Below are 16,902 nucleotides of genomic sequence, written 5' to 3'. Positions count from 1 at the left end.
CAGCGCCTCTACTTCCGGTGGAGAGTGCACCCCCCCAGTCCTCACCACGTTCAACAGAGGGACTATAGCGGGTACCCTGTGTAGCTGCATCATGGCTTGGTACGGGAATTGCTCCGTTTCGGACCGCAAGACTCTACAGAGGATAGCGAGGACAGCAGAAAAGATCATCAGGACCTCTCTCCTCTCTGTCGCAAACATTTACATCCGCAAAGCCGGATGATTATGGACGATCTCACACACCCCTCCCACATCCTCCCCCCCCCAACCATCTGGCAAAAGGGTCTGTAGCATACGGGCCTTCACTGCCAGGGTGGCAAACAGATTCTTCCCTCAGGCCATCAGACTTCTGAACCGGAAATGAATCACAAACTGTATTTAATATATCATCCATTATATACTGCACATTTCCTGTCCTGCTGCTACCGTTTGCACTTCTGCAATTTTATCTACTATTTATTGCAGCCCTGTGGTAAAATAAAGTATAGTGCTAATACTGTATCTGCAATAATACTATTTATCCAATATCCACTGAATCCAGCACAGTTACTGCTGTCGACTGCATTGTATGTCGTCTAGTTCTGTAGATGGCACTTGTGCAGTCCAGTGTTCTGTCCTCTTGTTTTTTGTGCACCTTGGTCCATATACACTGGATACTGTGTATATGGCTGAAATGTCAATTAAATCCTCTTGACTTGTCTTGACTCCAGGAGGGACCAAGGGTTGGCGTTACTGTGGCTAAGAGCCATGCTAGCTGATGGGGACCTCACCCAAAGGGTTGGCCTTACTGTGGCTAAGAGCCATGCTAGCTGATGGGGACCTCACCCAAAGGGTTGGCCTTACTGTGGCTAAGAGCCATGCTAGCTGATGGGGACCTCACCCAAAGGGTTGGCCTTACTGTGGCTAAGAGCCATGCTAGCTGATGGGGACCTCACCCAAAGGGTCGGCCTTACTGTGGCTAAGAGCCATGCTAGCTGATGGGGACCTCACCCAAAGGGTTGGCCTTACTGTGGCTAAGAGCCATGCTAGCTGATGGGGACCTCACTCAAAGGGTTGGCCTTACTGTGGCTAAGAGCCATGCTAGCTGATGGGGACCTCACCCAAAGGGTTGGCCTTACTGTGGCTAAGAGCCATGATAGCTGATGGGGACCTCACTCAAAGGGTTGGCCTTACTGTGGCTAAGAGCCATGATAGCTGATGGGGACCTCACTCAAAGGGTTGGCCTTACTGTGGCTAAGAGCCATGATAGCTGATGGGGACCTCACTCAAAGGGTTGGCCTTACTGTGGCTAAGAGCCATGCTAGCTGATGGGGACCTCACTCAAAGGGTTGGCCTTACTGTGGCTAAGAGCCATGCTAGCTGATGGGGACCTCACCCAAAGGGTCGGCCTTACTGTGGCTAAGAGCCATGCTAGCTGATGGGGACCTCACTCAAAGGGTTGGCCTTACTGTGGCTAAGAGCCATGATAGCTGATGGGGACCTCACCCAAAGGGTTGGCCTTACTGTGGCTAAGAGCCATGCTAGCTGATGGGGACCTCACTCAAAGGGTTGGCCTTACTGTGGCTAAGAGCCATGCTAGCTGATGGGGACCTCACTCAAAGGGTTGGCCTTACTGTGGCTAAGAGCCATGCTAGCTGATGGGGACCTCACTCAAAGGGTTGGCCTTACTGTGGCTAAGAGCCATGCTAGCTGATGGGGACCTCACTCAAAGGGTTGGCCTTACTGTGGCTAAGAGCCATGCTAGCTGATGGGGACCTCACCCAAAGGGTTGGCCTTACTGTGGCTAAGAGCCATGCTAGCTGATGGGGACCTCACCCAAAGGGTTGGAAGCTTAAAGTTCCTAGTAGGTAGAGTGAAACATCCCAGCGGTGTTCTGACATTCGCTGGACATGACAGAAGCTTGGAAGACCTAGCAGGATGTTCCCAACAGGAGAGCCGAGGACGGGGGCAGCCAAAGGTGTCGCTACCCCACGACACACCCTCTCCCCTTCAGGGGACTTTTACTCTGAAGGCCAAGGTACAGAAAACAGATTTTTCACAACCCCTCTCCCCGTGAGATTTTTAAGTGGCTCACAGAGCTTGGATTTTTTGGCAGTTGTTTGGGACACCCTCCCTCCCACCATCCTACATGTCCTTTACATTTTTCGGTGGGTCAAGTAGACCTTCGGGATTTTAATCTCCAGATCGACACAGATCACCACACATTGGCGGCACAGATCGTTGGGTTTTCCACTAGCCTGGATGACACCGATGCCTATTGGGCATTCAGGCTGCGTGGCACTGGGGGGTGATGCACTATGGGGGGAAGGGGGCTGAAATGTGAAAAAATCATAAAGGATAAGATGTGTGAATTGGGCACAGCGCTCCACCGGCATTCAGGTCCAGATCACTGATCTGTGGGAGGCCTGAACAGCCAGTCGAGGGGGGGGGGGCACGTGGTGTGGGGAGATGTGGCCCCCATTATCTGCCTCTACTCCCTAACCAGCCCTTCTGGGTTTCTGGCAGAGTTTTCAGCAAAGTAGATAAGTGGCGTATAAGGACAGAGAGAGCGGGAGATGGAGGGGCGTGCGGGGATCACTCTACGAGTCCCTTTCTGCCCCCCCCCCCACCTCGGTCGAAACGCGCCACTGAATGTGACCCATTCATTCCCACAGCCTCTACATCACTGTCAGGGAGTGTTTCCTGCATCGCTGGTCTGACCTACTTTCCAGCGGCACTGCAGGGCCTGTGTTTGATACAGCGGCTCCGGGCAGGAGAAAAGCAACTGATCTGTGTGTGTGGGGGGGCACATTGGCCCTGGGGGGGGAGGTCAGGCCAGGTCACATCCGCCTGTGGAGGACACTGCAGGCCTCGGCAGATCCCACCACACACCTAAAGCATCCGACGGCAACAATAACAAACCCAGCGCCTAGCAACTGGCAGGTTTCCTGGCAACCAGCACAGGATTTGACTAGTGTGGCCTTCTGGGTGTGCGTCTGTGTGTGTGTGAGTGGGAGGCACCGGGGACTGACTGATGGTACATTCTGCTGAAGCCTAATTAGCACAGCAGCTGGTGGGCAAGTACACCCCCTGGACTAACCAGGCCAGCCCTTGATGTGATGGGGAGGGCAGCACCGAAGAACAAGCCGAATGATGTCAGAAAAGAGGAAAGCAAAGGGCAGGAGAGTTACTAGTGAGTACCAAGGCAGGGCCACTGTAATACGCCACACTAATCACCTCGAATGTGACAAAGTTGCGATGGTGACTTTGTAAAGCACAGCAGTTTGCCCAGAATGCACCGCTAACATAGAATGCAACCCCTGAGGCATTTAGAATTAATGTGGTCGGTTCAGTAGCCCGTCTTTGCGCGATCACTGTTAGATATGTTTGCTGACATCACACTCCTCCTCACACTCCTCATCCATGCTTGCGCTCCACCTCCATGCTCCTTCCTACTCCTCCTTGCACTCCTTCCCCATGCTCCTCCTCATGGTTCTCCTGACTCCTCCTCAAGCTCTTCATCATGCTCATTCTACATGCTACTCCTCATACTCCTTCACGCTGCTCCTCACTCATATACCCACTTTACACTCTTCTTCCATCACTGTTCCTCCAGAGTCGTGGATCTGAGGAAAATCAGCCATCCTCCTGCCATTTGTCCTCTTGTAGTGGGATACAATCAATCAATGAGCTCTGGGTCTGATGACCTGACCCATTTCTGCGGTATATAGCAAGTCTGCCCTGACCCCCTCCCACCCCCCCCCAAACAACCTCTTCCTTGGCAAGAACCTCAGTTCCTGTCTTTGTTCCAGGATGCCTCCATTTAATCCAATTCTCCCCAACCAGCCCTATTCCTAAGAAACCTAAATCTCCCATCCAGATACCATTGGCTGGCCCACTTATCCTTCCCAGCCCCCCCCAGCCACACCCCCCCAGCAGCCTCTCGCCCATCCCAGCCCACCATACCACACCCCCCAGCTGCTTCTCGTCCTTCCAAGACCTCGTCAGCCACACCCCAGCAGCACCTCATCCATCCCAGACCCCCTCGACACCCACCTAGCAGCCTCTCGCCCATCCCAGCCCCCCATACCACACCCCCTAACTGCCCCTCGACCATCCCAGAACCCCCCGCCACACCCACCTCTCCAACCTGTTCTCCACACTCATCCACTCATCCCTCTCCTTCCATCTGCCTCTCCCTCACTCCTGAGCCCCCCTCCACAGCCAATCTGTCCTGATACGCTTCCTGGTAGACAGGAGGGGTCCCTGAGGTGTTGCCGAACGACATGCTTGGATGCAGGCGGCCCATGTGACATGGGCCTGCGGTCACATGAAGGATGAAGTTACCCGCGCCGGCCTCACACCTCCCCGTGCCCACAGGGGGCCTCTCTGCATGTGATTATTACACATCAGCACATTTCAGAAGCGACCTTCACTGCCATAAGCACACATACTGACACTAATTTAGTATACTAATTTATAACAATGTGCCACGAGAGCATCTCACGTAGATCATAAACTGTATATATGGTATATCACCTACATCTGGGCTTCTGCGTCTGATTTTTATTCAAGTTCCAGTGGTGAAGCTTGTCCTGGGCACAATGTGCTACAACAGGCACTGAGAAGGGTCTGGACAGGGGTTAACGGAGGTGCCGGCCTGCTCACCATCGTGGTTGGGGTTCCCCAGGGTCCAGGGCTCGTCCGAGTCGAAGTGTGTGTCACCCCCGATGCCGGGCCCAGGGAAGTAGGCGTGTGCCAGGAAGCCGCCCTCGCCGTCAAAGGGCGAGCTGTCGCCGTGGAAACCAGAGGCAAAGATGATGGTGATGTCCACGTCGCGGCGCCCATTCTCCAGGGCGCTGTAGGGGACGGCCTCGAAACGCAGGGGTGTCACCCCCTGCCACACCTGGAAGGCCCTCCGGATGGCACTGTGCGTCTCCTCTGCCCCCACCTTAGGCGTGAAGTTCTTTATGCTGCCGTTGGGGTGGCGAGATTGGACAGAGACAGGGAGAAGTCGTGAGTCTTCCCTTTGGCTGAGGTGGAAATTTCAGGTCCAGAAAGTAAAAATCCAGTCCAAGATTTTTCTTCAACCAACCAGCTGAGTACTCTGTGACTACGACTCTTTATACTCAACTGGTCGGTTGAATCAAAATCTTGGACTGGATTTTTACTTTCTGGACCTGAAATTTACAGCGATTGGCACAGATCACAATCATTAGCGAAGTGCTTTGTTCAGGTGAATCTTAATTGGCTGATCAGCTGATTGATTGCATTTTTAGTGACAGGATAATTCCCCAGGATGCAAGAGCCTTTCCAGGCCAGATTCTCCCTGGTGGAAGATGCAATCTGCCTTCTGCTGATGGCCTCATTCACCCACAAAGACAGGGTTTAAGGGCCCCACCCCCTTCGTCTCCCGAGCATCAGCAGCAACCAAAGTTAGTGTTTCAGCACAGGGCAGCGTGATGGAAAACACGACCTGCTGTGAAAACACACAGCACCACGCGTCAGTTTACGCTGATCACACTCCTAGGGGCACCATGCCTTCCCATGGCACTCTGGGTAAGTGACGCCCACCTCGGCATCAGCCGGAACCGTGAATTGTGGGTGCAAATTAGGGATCATCTACAGGGTGAGTGTTCCTGGGTGTCACGCTCAGCTGTGGCTTCCGCGTTTGTGCACTTAATGTTTTAATGTCTTTTTCATATGCAACTCTAACAGCTGGCTTAACCCCGGGGCCATGCTGCAGCCTCTTCTTATTCAAGCCCTGCATGAATATCTCGCTCTCAGTAATAATATAGTTTATTACTTTATATTTTAATGAAGCTGCATATTTACAGGCATAAAAAACATTAAGTGCTAAGTCTTATTCTGGCAGGGATTCCGTCAGTGATATCAGACGGGTGGACTGCTGTCGCACTGCTTGGGATTCAGCTGAGAGAAACAGAGGAGAAAATGCCCTGGGGGGAGGGGGTCTCATTTATCACACGCTGGACCAATGGACAGTGTTGAGAATGAATGAATTTTTGTCATGGGGGGGGAGGGGCTGGACTGCAGTCCAGGGTGGGCCGATTTGATGATAGTGTTTGAGGGGCACTGGCAATGATTTTTGCAATACTCAGCACTGATTGGACAGCTGCACTGAGAGACATTAGCCAATCAGAACTCGTGCTGTGGGTGACGCTGTCAGATGACTTCCAGCTAAAATGCCCCCCTACCATTCCAATTACCCCTGCCCTTCACCTTCTGTCTAACAGTGAGGATGCCTCTTTGACCGCATGCCATTCGGTCCTCAAATCTCAGCCCCCACCCACATGTGGAGAAGTGACCTCGTCGCCGGGGGCAACTGCACTTTATTTTTCATATCACATTCATCCTCACCTTCATCATTCTCTCTTTAAAAAAGGACTAAACTGGGACGTAGCCCGTGTTTGGAAATGCTACATATTAAACACATTAAACACGTTAAATGTACTCAGAGAGAAGGGGTTTCGCTGCATTACGTAGACTACAGAACCGAATAAGCACTCCACATTTAACTGTTTAAACTATTTTGTTTTTTTTTCTTCCAATTGGCTGGTGTTTCCAAAGCCCATTTGCAAAGTTGCTCCTCCCCCCAAAGCCCATTTTACCCCACGCCTTAATGACTACCCTCCCCCCGTGATGCAGAGGCTTAAAGTGCACCGTGACATGCAGCCTTGACGAATCATCCATCCGTTTGTGCTTCCAGGCAGTAATCGTCAAGGCCAGGCCATGCAGAGGAAGCTGTAAAATGCGGGATTTGGGACAAAATTGTACGGCATCCAGGGCGGAAATCATCACTGTCTTTGGTCTGGCTGGCGGAGGGGACAACAAACTGTAAGCCTACTGAGGGGGAGACTGAAGACTTTCCCTGGAAATGTATTTTTCCAGCACGCACGGGAAGTCGGTACAGGAAGTACCGCAGCACAGGCTGGCTAGTAGGTGAGGGGGCATTTAGGTTATTAGGTGAATGGGGTTTCACAAGCCCTCTTCCTTCCTGCTATTTCATACAGCATGTGATTCATAACCTGCCCCCCAACCCCTCCCCCCAAAGGAATCATAAACGGGGAGAGCTGAATCAGTGGTTTTGAGGCTCTGTGTTTGAACCCACTTGTATATGTTGCCATGGTGAGCCCTAGCAGACCATTTTCCTGACGCCCTCACCTGTAGGTGATGTGCTTGTGCTGCCACTTCTGTCCCGTGAGGGCGTACCGTCGCCTCCGCACGTTGAACCGGGAAGCCCCTCCCAGCTGATCTGGCACCCCGCACCGGGGTTTCTTCATCCAGCTGCAGGTCGGGGAGGTGGGTGGGTGGGTGAGTCTTTGAGTACCAGTTGAACGCTGTACCAGTTGAACCAGCGTCCAGTGATGACCTCATAACACCTCCCCTTCCCTGGATGCCAATGATGCTGTTCACCTGGCAGCATCAGAGGCATGGCCTCTGTTACTGCTACCACCTGCATCTGTCACTGCTAATGCTATTCATGCTACCGCTAATGCTAGCACTGGCACCAGTACTGTAAGGCCTCCCTCTACTACAGCTAATGCTAACACTCCTACCTCGGCCATAACTCCACTATTATTGCTAACGCTGATAGTCCTGCCTCTGCCATAACTCCACTACTATTGCTAATGCTAACAGTCTTGCCTCTGCCATAACTCCACTACTATTGCTAATGCTAACAGTCTTGCCTCTGCCATAACTCCACTACTATTGCTAATGCTGATAGTCCTGCCTCTGCCATAACTCCACTACTATTACTAATGCTAACAGTCCTGCCTCTGCCATAACTCCACCACTACCACCAAGGCTGGACTGGTCATCTGGCATATTGAGCATTTTCTTGATGAGCCGATAGGAATCTGGACAGGCAAAATTTATCCTAAGGATCTCCCCCCTTGGCAAAATTTACTGTAGAGGATCCCAAAGTCCAGGGCAGATTTTTAATCCCAGTCCAACCCTAACTACTGCTAATGCTAACACTCCTTCTTCTAGCCCCTCCTATCTCTAACAATAACATTTTGCTAACATTTTACTGATCCTACAACTGCTTTTAACATTCACAGTGATTCTTCTAGTGCGTCATCTTTATGAACAGCCCCCAGATTTACAATGTGCTGACGCTAATAAACAAGACACCGTGATAATTAGCACTGGTGCTCACGCGCGGCTTATTCCAGCAGGAGCCAAAAGACACTAAAGGAAGGGGCTTTCCTCCATGTCTTCACTGCATCAATGCAGAGAAGCAGAAAGGTGACTGGTTATACAGTCAATGTCAATCTAAAAGACACGTTGCTGATAGGCTGAGGAACATGACTGACAGGCCTCTAATCAAATCTTCCTGCGGTCCACTGCATACAATCTGATCACCGCCAATGATTAGGTAACTGACCCATTGGGGGAACATCAGTGCCTGAATTTGGTCTGTGTTATTGCAGTACTAGTTATGAATATTGCCAAGTCATTAATGTTCAGCCCAACAGACTCAAACACAAATTGAATCTATTTACCCAGGTTTCTGTCATCCTCCCCTCATATTCAGGGGCCATTCCAGGATTTTGTAAGGTGGGGGGGGCATAAAATGGACCAGAATTCATGCAGAGGCCAACCTTATAATTAGCCAATGATACGTTTTGAATGAGTGTGCGAGAGGGAGGGGGCACTCTGAGGGGCTTCAGATACTCACTCGATGGTGCTTCTGTCCAGCATGCCCGTGATGTTGAGGCCGTACAGGCGCTGCATAGCAGCGATAGCTGACTGCATGGTCTGGGCGGAGCGCAGCACCGACATCCGGGGGTCAGTGGGTGGGAGGTATCCATACCGCTGCAGCCAGGCCTGCAGGGGGCAGCACAAGACACCAAAGAGTCACGCAGAGCGTGAGCGGGCCGCTCCTTAAACTTTCCACAGCTTGGATTGAGTCAGATCCATTTGAATGAGGACTCATGACTCATATGCTTTACCACCCTTCAAAGAGATGGAGGCTTATGCCGGATACTCAAATACTCAGGACACTCAGATATTCAGATACTCCAAACCTGTCCCTACCCACACTGGCGCCTGAACAGGTGAATCTGAGCACTTCCCATGTCTACATCTACGTCCGAATCCATTCTGTAACACCCTGAAACTCTGCCCATCCATATAGTCAAAAATTGATCATGGATTTTATGTTTAAAACCAAAGCACACACTCTTCCCGGGACTTGAACCAATTACCTTTGAAGGGCAAGACGCTTTATTGATTCATATCATGCACTTATCAAGCAAGCATACTTTCTCTAGAGGGTTAATTGGAACCTGCAGCCCACTGTGAGTGCACAGCAGTGCTGTGGGAGCAAGGCTAGCTGAGGACACCTTATTTATTCATTAACATTCAAAGCATGTGCTTAATAACACAAAAGTGCTCTCAGGGATTAAATAATATTTCCAGGGGCCCAGGTAGCAAGGCACTTATATTCATATTAAACGTTTAAAGTGCATTCATACCGTTTGATGGAATTTTCTGCTAAGGGTCGCCATGACGATAATTCACCGTGAGACTAACAAGCCCCAATTATGGCCAACAAAGTACAGCCTCAGGACCTAAAAACACAGACACTTACACACAGACAGACACACACTCACAGAAACTGACACAGACAGAGTGTCACTCCAATGTGTGATATGCCTGAGATCTGTGTGAGTGTGTGTATGCGTGTGGGGGGGTATGGGGTGGCATGGTTCCACGCCGTAGGCCCGCAGTGCGCGTTCACTGACTCAGTCACACCCATAAACGGAGCTAGCCTGCCAGTGCCGCTTTCCCTGAGCCAACGGGCCGCCATTGGCCAGCTGGTCCTGTGCTATTTCTGCAGAAATGCACTCGGACACGTTCACAGTCACCGCGCGAATCTGACCCCCCCGCAGTACCAGGCAGCCACCATACAGGATGCTGAATCGCGTCCCAGAAAACCATGGGGGCGCATCCATTAAGGCCTTTGGCAGATGCCCGTACTCAGGATGCGAGCCTGCGCGGGGATCTGCCGGTGCCGAATCGCTGGAGGGGAACGGAACGAAGCGCGATACCCCTCAGCTGCTCTGTGGAGCGAGTCCATTCCACTCCGAAGCAGACTGAAGCTTTTCCATCATGCCTTTCTGAGTTTACCAGGGAAGGCCGGTGACATGAATGCCCTCTGAATCAAAAGATCGTAAGCTGGGGTTCTTAAGTTATTAACAAAAATGCAAAGCAGTGGGATAGGGGCAGGACCAGCAGACGCTGTAGCTGATCAGGGAAAGCCATTGACTTTAATGCCTACTTAATCTAGAAATTATAAAGTGCCACTTTTATGTGTAGAAAGTCAGGAAAGAAAACCACAGACACAAATACCCAGAATGCAACCGTAGAATAAAGACAGTCCTACGTTACTTCCTGCTTCTGAGGACCAAAGCCAGAGCTGACGTTTGGCTGTTCTGTCGTCGTGGGTTCAGTCATCACGGTGACCGCAAAGGTACCTTCTGTCATGCACTTATCTATGCTTGGTCCTAATGAGGATCAGGAGGAATCCTGATCCTCATTAGGACCAAGCAGCTCTGGGTCTATGTGTCACGTGTCCAACAGCTGCGTGAAAACCACGTCCCCTCTGCCTCGCTCCTGGCCTGCAGTGCCAGCATGACGGCTTGGGGAAACATCCCCCTTTCCCAGCCACTTTTCCCACACTGAGACGGGGGGGGGGGGGACTGCTGTGGCTCAATGCCCGCCACCCCCCTGAAACCTGACTCCAACCTTCGGCCGTCATAGCTGCCCTTGGCACAACATGGCGGGGTCCCGGCCACAAACTCAGACCACTTATGACTCCCCCCCACCCACCCGGAGGTCACATTCTGCCCTGTGTGGCCCAGCTCTGGCCTCCTTGCTCAGTAGCTGGCTTTCAGCTGGCCTTCTGCCATGCCTGGGCCCTTCTCCCACGACGGCCACTGGTGACCGCAGCCAGGGCTTGGGGGCTAATGTGACATCAGCAGGGGACGGCCGGCGCGGTGACCTCGTGCGACTCCGGCCTGCCGCCGCTGCTTTATACCCACTGCGTCATTCCATCAGGCTCCTGTCAGCTGACCCGCTCCAGAATTCCCTGAACTGCCGCCTCAAATAGTATCGTGTCCTTAAATGCCGATCCTGGGCCGCCCTCTCTCTCGGGACCCGTGGGAACCCTTTTAGAGCGCCTTGGACACAGGCTGGTTGTTGGGTTGGGTACACAGCCCATCACACCCTTCTGTAGCCTCTAACACTCCTGGCCTGTGGCCCTTCAAGAGACCATCTGGATGCTTCTCAGTTTCCTCGGGCTACCCTGCCCCTCACCCACCACTTCTCTTGATACTGCAAACCCAAACCTCCACCCCCCCCCCCCCCAAAGGAATCATCTGAACAACATCACACTCCAGCTGCTGGGCTGAGGCCCCAAACGGCCAATCACAGCCACTGTGACACGCATATGAGAGTGCAGGTGCGCTATCTCCACGGAGACCATCTGCAGCCACATCAGCAGTGAATGCGCCTCCCCAAATCATGTGCATGGCACAGAATGCGGCTCCTGGCATGCAGTTCCAAAAGCATGTGCATCAGAAGGCGCATCACAGGGTCAAGAATCCGCGGCACAATGTGGTTTGGGGACGCTGGAACATGCTTCACCAAGTCGGAGTCTGCAAGGTGGATCGCAGATGTTGGGAGAGCTTTCTGGAAACTCGCATTTGCAACTTGGATTGTGGATTTTACAACCCAGAGTTCTGCGAGGCTGGGAAAACACCTTGGCTTTTGTTTCCATGAGGGCGGGACTGGGAGAAGTGGCTCTTGTCCAAACGGGTCCAGATAAAAGCAGAACTAAGACAGTCATTTTTCCATAGTGCATCCACAGCACTCACAGGTAGTATTCTGAACCTGCTTTGGGTTTAACTGGGTTTTTATATGTCTCTGGAGTCCCAGAGATCCTCTTCCACACATGTCAACCCTTGAGAGCATCAGTCACCTAAACCTCAGATCTTCACGTCCAACAGCTCGTCCCTCGAGGTCTGGGTACTGAGACACTCAATTAGAAAACAGCCATGCAATTACAGATAATCAGTTACCCAGAAACCATTAGCTTCTGCTGTCCCAAACGACACTTCTGGGCGGCTCCATGGCAGCCCCTTGGTTCTGGAAGGTGGAGGCCAGTGCTTGCGACCATGTGCCATGGGAGTGTTTAAGCACAGCCGCAGGCCACGTCTTCTGCACGTGACGTCCATGACGACTTTGTCATTTACACTGATTTATAGTTTAACTCATTTATCCAACACTTTTAACTTAAGCAACTTAATTGGTGAGTTAGAGGGGTTGTGAATCAACCACCTACCCTGGAAAACCCAAAAGAGCCAGCGATTGTATCCTAATCCCAGAACTGCAGGTAAGTTTTTAAAGCGAGGAGTCACTGCTCTGTGTGGAAACAGGCCAGCTGATTCAGCACTTCTGCCAGGCCCTGGAAACCAGAGGCTGGATTTGTCGGTGGAGATGTAGGTCAACAGGTCAGGGATGAAAATACCGCAGCTGAGACTTCTTTCTGCCATTTCACACCAAGGCCACCGGCACGTGACTGGCCTCATATGAGCCGCGCAATCATTTATTCAAAGTCAGGGTGTCTGTGACGGTGTGACCCGCCAGCATTAATTACCATTTCTTTGCCGGCTCTTTTGTTTCTGCATTGGTACAGTTGTTCAGAAGAAATTTATGGCACATGCCTTCCATGGTTCCACAGCAGCCTACCTGCCACGCCCCTTTGGTCCAAAGCCCATTTCCTACACCTCCGTAAGTGACAGAACAGAGGAGACATTGTTGGGCCAGAACCCGGTCAGACCAGTTCATTTTGGTGTAATCCCCCCCCACCACTGATCTCCACTGGATCCCCGAGGGTAACATACTCCACCTTTTTGGAAGGAGAGCACAGCCTCCTGTAACAACATCTCTGCTAAGGTATGCCTCCTACAATCGCAGTACCACCCCCATCCCTGCAGGAGGCACCCGTAAATCTGATCAAGAGAGAGAGAGAGACAGAGGGGGAGAGAGAGAAAGTGAGAGAAAGAGATAGAGTGAAAGAAACAGAGACGGAGAGAGAGAGAGAGAGAGACAGAGAGAGAGAGATAGAGACCGAGAGACTGAGAAAGTGAGCAAAGCCCAGGGGAGGGGGGGTCAGGGGCAGCAGAACGTCATTAGAATGTTCTGGTCATTCTAACTTTTCACGGTAATAAAGTTCATTTAAATTTAAATTCAAGGGGGAGGTAGGAGGCATTCACACACGAGGACAGCTGCAGGAACAGCAGATGCCCTGTGTCACATGACAGTGAGCAGGGTGAGACAGCCAATCAGCACGCGGTACCCGGGCTTGTGACCTTCCCAGTGACCCCTGTGCGGTGACATGGGATAACCCCCACTGTCGCAGGGCTCGATGGCTCGCCAAGGTTGGTAACAGCACCAGTCAACCAAGCCTCCATGCTGGACATCTGTGTTTATTTCCTGTCCCCAAAAATTTCACTTCCTCAGAAACCATAAATGGCACAAGATATCTTGATAGCTTTTTGTCGACTTCATCACTGCCTTCCGCTCGCCTGGATAACTGGGCAGAGTTTCCGGGGGTATTTTGGGCCTTCAGGCACACCGTAGTGTCAGCCCGCCCCCAGACTTGGCCACGCTGCTATATAAAAAGCTCACAGATCCCTCATCTTTTCACAGTTGTTATATAAATGTGCCTTTGCCGGGCACTATCTTGTGTAACATGTGTGTGTTCATTCCGCTGGCGCACTACTTGATGCCATCTTTGTTGCACGTGATTGCTGCTGTCAGTTGGGGGAAACATTCTTCCTGCCAATTCGAGGAGATGGCAGACCCATCACCAACAGGTGACATCTGGTTGAGAGGAGGAGAGGGTGAACGAGGGATACAGGGAGAGAGAGGGACAGAGAACAAAGGGTGCACTTCAGGACAGAGGATTGGGGATACAGAACAGCACCCAGTGGATCAGGTTCAATTCATGGCTTATACAGCTGTTATTTGGACCAGCAGGTGGCGCAGTGATTATGAGGCAGCCAATCAGCACGCGGTACCCGGGCTTGTGACCTTCCCAGTGACACCGGTGCGGTGACATGAGATACCCCCCACTGTTGTGACAATGACTGTTGTTAAAAGCGCTATATAAATAAAACTGAATTGAATTAAGGACACAGATTAACCTTGCAGAGGCTGTTGGTTCGAGTCCCTCAGTCAGACGCCTTAACTTCTCCAGTAGAATGTCTGATAAAAGTCAGGAGCACTTATGTGGTGAGGATTGGTCTGAGTGAGTCACTTTGCGGTAATGTGTTTGGATTCCGACTGTACTGTGTGTGTAAAATCCACAAGCGGAGCCGGGTTTCTACCAAGCAGCCCGCTCCCCACACTTACCGCCGTAAGAGCGTAAGCGTAGCGATAAATCTCACACCCTCTCACCCTGCTGAGTCTTAACTAGCCCTCTATTAATTTATTCATCCGTTCATTAATTCCCACTAACGTCAGTGCCCTCGCGCCATACCAGGCGCTCCCACGACGTCACGCACGATGGCGACCTATCATGCGCCTTCGTTTAAATTTAAATGTGAAGATAAATACATGACACGTAATACATGCGAAACACGGGGTATTTTTCACTCTTAGTGTCCGGGAAAAAAATCTTCTTTAATGAGTCTGACAACAGCCGGACTCTCAGCTCCCGCTGTGTGATTGCCACGGTAACATCCTCCCGTCTCGTGCCCGCTCCGCTGAAAAGTTGGACGCAGCGCCGACTTCTGTCACACATGCACGCGCCGTACGTATAGTGCCGCTGGGAAAGTATCGTCGGGGTTGTAACAGAGCATCAACTGAGACGTGTTTACATGTAATTTAACTCACCCTCCAAGAAAAATTAAAGTTGCTTGGCAGCGGCGGAGCATGTGTCTCTGCTTACGGCGTGCAAACGTCTTGTTTTCCGTCTCACTGCCTGCCTTTTGCATGCCTTTACTGGGAGGGTGAGAGTAAATTACAGCGAGGCGCCGGGCTTCAAGCGTATAGCCCCGGCACCAGCGCCGCTCTGGCGCTACCTTTAATGTGAAACTCCATTGCTTGTTAAATCGTGTGGCACATCAAAGTGGAGCTGACTCAGATCGTATAGCCGGTGCCGTGTGCTGCCTGTCTCCGCAGTGTACGAGTAAGTCGAGCGCTTTATTTTTGTGAATGAAGTCGAGCGCCATTCATACAGAGATCCACACGTACGAGTCGATCACGGCCTCCGATCCACTCTGGCGAAGGGATCCTAATATATCATGCACACGATCTGACGAACTCACCACCTTCCTTACGGGACACCGGTTCCGATCGCACTAACGCACCGAGTCCAAACTGCAGCCCTGTGATGGTCATCGTAAACATGCTGATGGGCAGACAATCGTCGACGTCCCCGCTCCGTACTGGGGGCACTGGGAAGGCAGCGCCATCGTCCCCACTGACTCCATCTCATTTAATGGGTTATAATAAAGTGTTACAGTGTGTTAAACGGAGCTCGGCGTTTAATGTTACATTTTGTCAAAAACCGCTAACATAAATGGGTTTCAATTAAATTGTTAGTGTGTTACATTGAGCCCAGTGTTAAACGCTACATTTTGTCAAAACCCGTAACATCAATGGGTTATAATAAAGTGTTACAGTGTGTTTCACGGAACCCATTGTTCAACGTTACATTGTGTCAAAAACCCTTAATATCAATTCCAGTGTTTTATTAAAACAGTTTCTGGAACAACCTCAAAAATTATGTGCTTCGGACTGTCATTCGGGACCCGGGGCATGAATTTGGGACGTAGGGCAGATGCCGGGGAGTCCCAGATCTCTTGGGGGTGGTGCAGAAAGAAGCAGCCGGGATCAAACGGTGAGTCCCCGGCGGGTCTGGCAGTGGCACCCTCCACACGAAAGCCCGTGTCCGCGATCTAAGAGGTGAGCCCAGTTTGCGGTGGACTGGGCACCACCAAATATCCCATCGCCGCTTATGCCCCGTTGGCAAACCCCAAAGCGGAAAGCATGCAAGCCACGAAAAGCACACACAAGAGAGCTGTACAGCGATGGCAAGGAGTATGACCCCCCTCCGTCTTACCTCCACGCTGAACGGCTGCTCCTCTCCGCAAACGACACATAAGATCCATAGCAGAAACTGCAAGCACAACGCCCCGGGACTAGCGCTATATAAGCATCTTCTGTTATGAAGCGATAATAAAATCATCATGACCCGTGTGCAGTTTCTTTGATTTATTTAAAAAAACAATAATAATAAAAAGCAAAGTGAAGTGAAATAATTCCCCGCGGCTCAGATGGAGAAAAGCATCGGGAAGGAGAGCGGAGGTGCCCAGGTACTGAATGTGCGGATAAGGCGAGGAAAAATCGGCCGGACGCAGATGCGACGGCGCTTCCTCCCCCTCTTCCACCGATCTACGGCCCCAGGCTCCTGCGTGATAAAGCGGTTCTTACACGCCGATCAGTCGCTTCTGTTTAGGCTTCTCGGGCGGATCGACATAGCTGCCCGGCTGTCGGCGCCTGCGCTCTGAGGGAGCACGGACGAAGCCGCATATAACTGCGAGCCCCTCCTGGCCCGGGTGCGAAGCAGCGCGTCATGAAAGCTGCCTTTCGGGCCAAATCATATGGATCCGGCAATAGCCAAGATCGACATTTCCTTAGAAACCGCCTTCTGAAGTAGGACAGCCCCTCCCCCCTATGCTCACGTTATAGCGCATGCAAAACATTTACATTTTCCTTATTTAGGAACGCTTTTGTCCAAAGGCACGTGCAAAGTGAGGCAAATAGCACATTATAACTACTTAAGATGTAAAACCACAACAGAACAACAACAACATAATAATAATA

General features: G+C 51.5%; 1 protein-coding gene across 1 annotated transcript in view; it reads right to left on the bottom strand.

Moving 5' to 3' along the window:
- LOC125740692 (matrix metalloproteinase-16-like) overlaps positions 1-16,700 on the bottom strand; it is a 29,339-nt gene extending 12,639 nt beyond the window's left edge. Inside the window, exons 1-4 of the mRNA XM_049012186.1 lie at positions 16,139-16,700; positions 8,681-8,829; positions 7,159-7,281; positions 4,645-4,949 (exon numbers count right to left, since the gene is read on the bottom strand). Coding sequence (XP_048868143.1) covers positions 4,645-4,949; positions 7,159-7,281; positions 8,681-8,829; positions 16,139-16,267 — 706 coding nt within the window. The 5' untranslated portion in view covers positions 16,268-16,700. The remainder of the gene's footprint in view (positions 1-4,644; positions 4,950-7,158; positions 7,282-8,680; positions 8,830-16,138) is intronic.
- Positions 16,701-16,902: the final 202 nt, after the last annotated feature.

Source organism: Brienomyrus brachyistius, chromosome 4 (genome assembly GCF_023856365.1).
Source record: "Brienomyrus brachyistius isolate T26 chromosome 4, BBRACH_0.4, whole genome shotgun sequence".
In the NCBI taxonomy this organism is placed as follows: Eukaryota; Metazoa; Chordata; class Actinopteri; order Osteoglossiformes; family Mormyridae; genus Brienomyrus; species Brienomyrus brachyistius.
The sequence above is the reverse complement of the archived record's forward strand: the minus strand, read 5'-3'. Positions and strand labels throughout refer to the sequence as shown.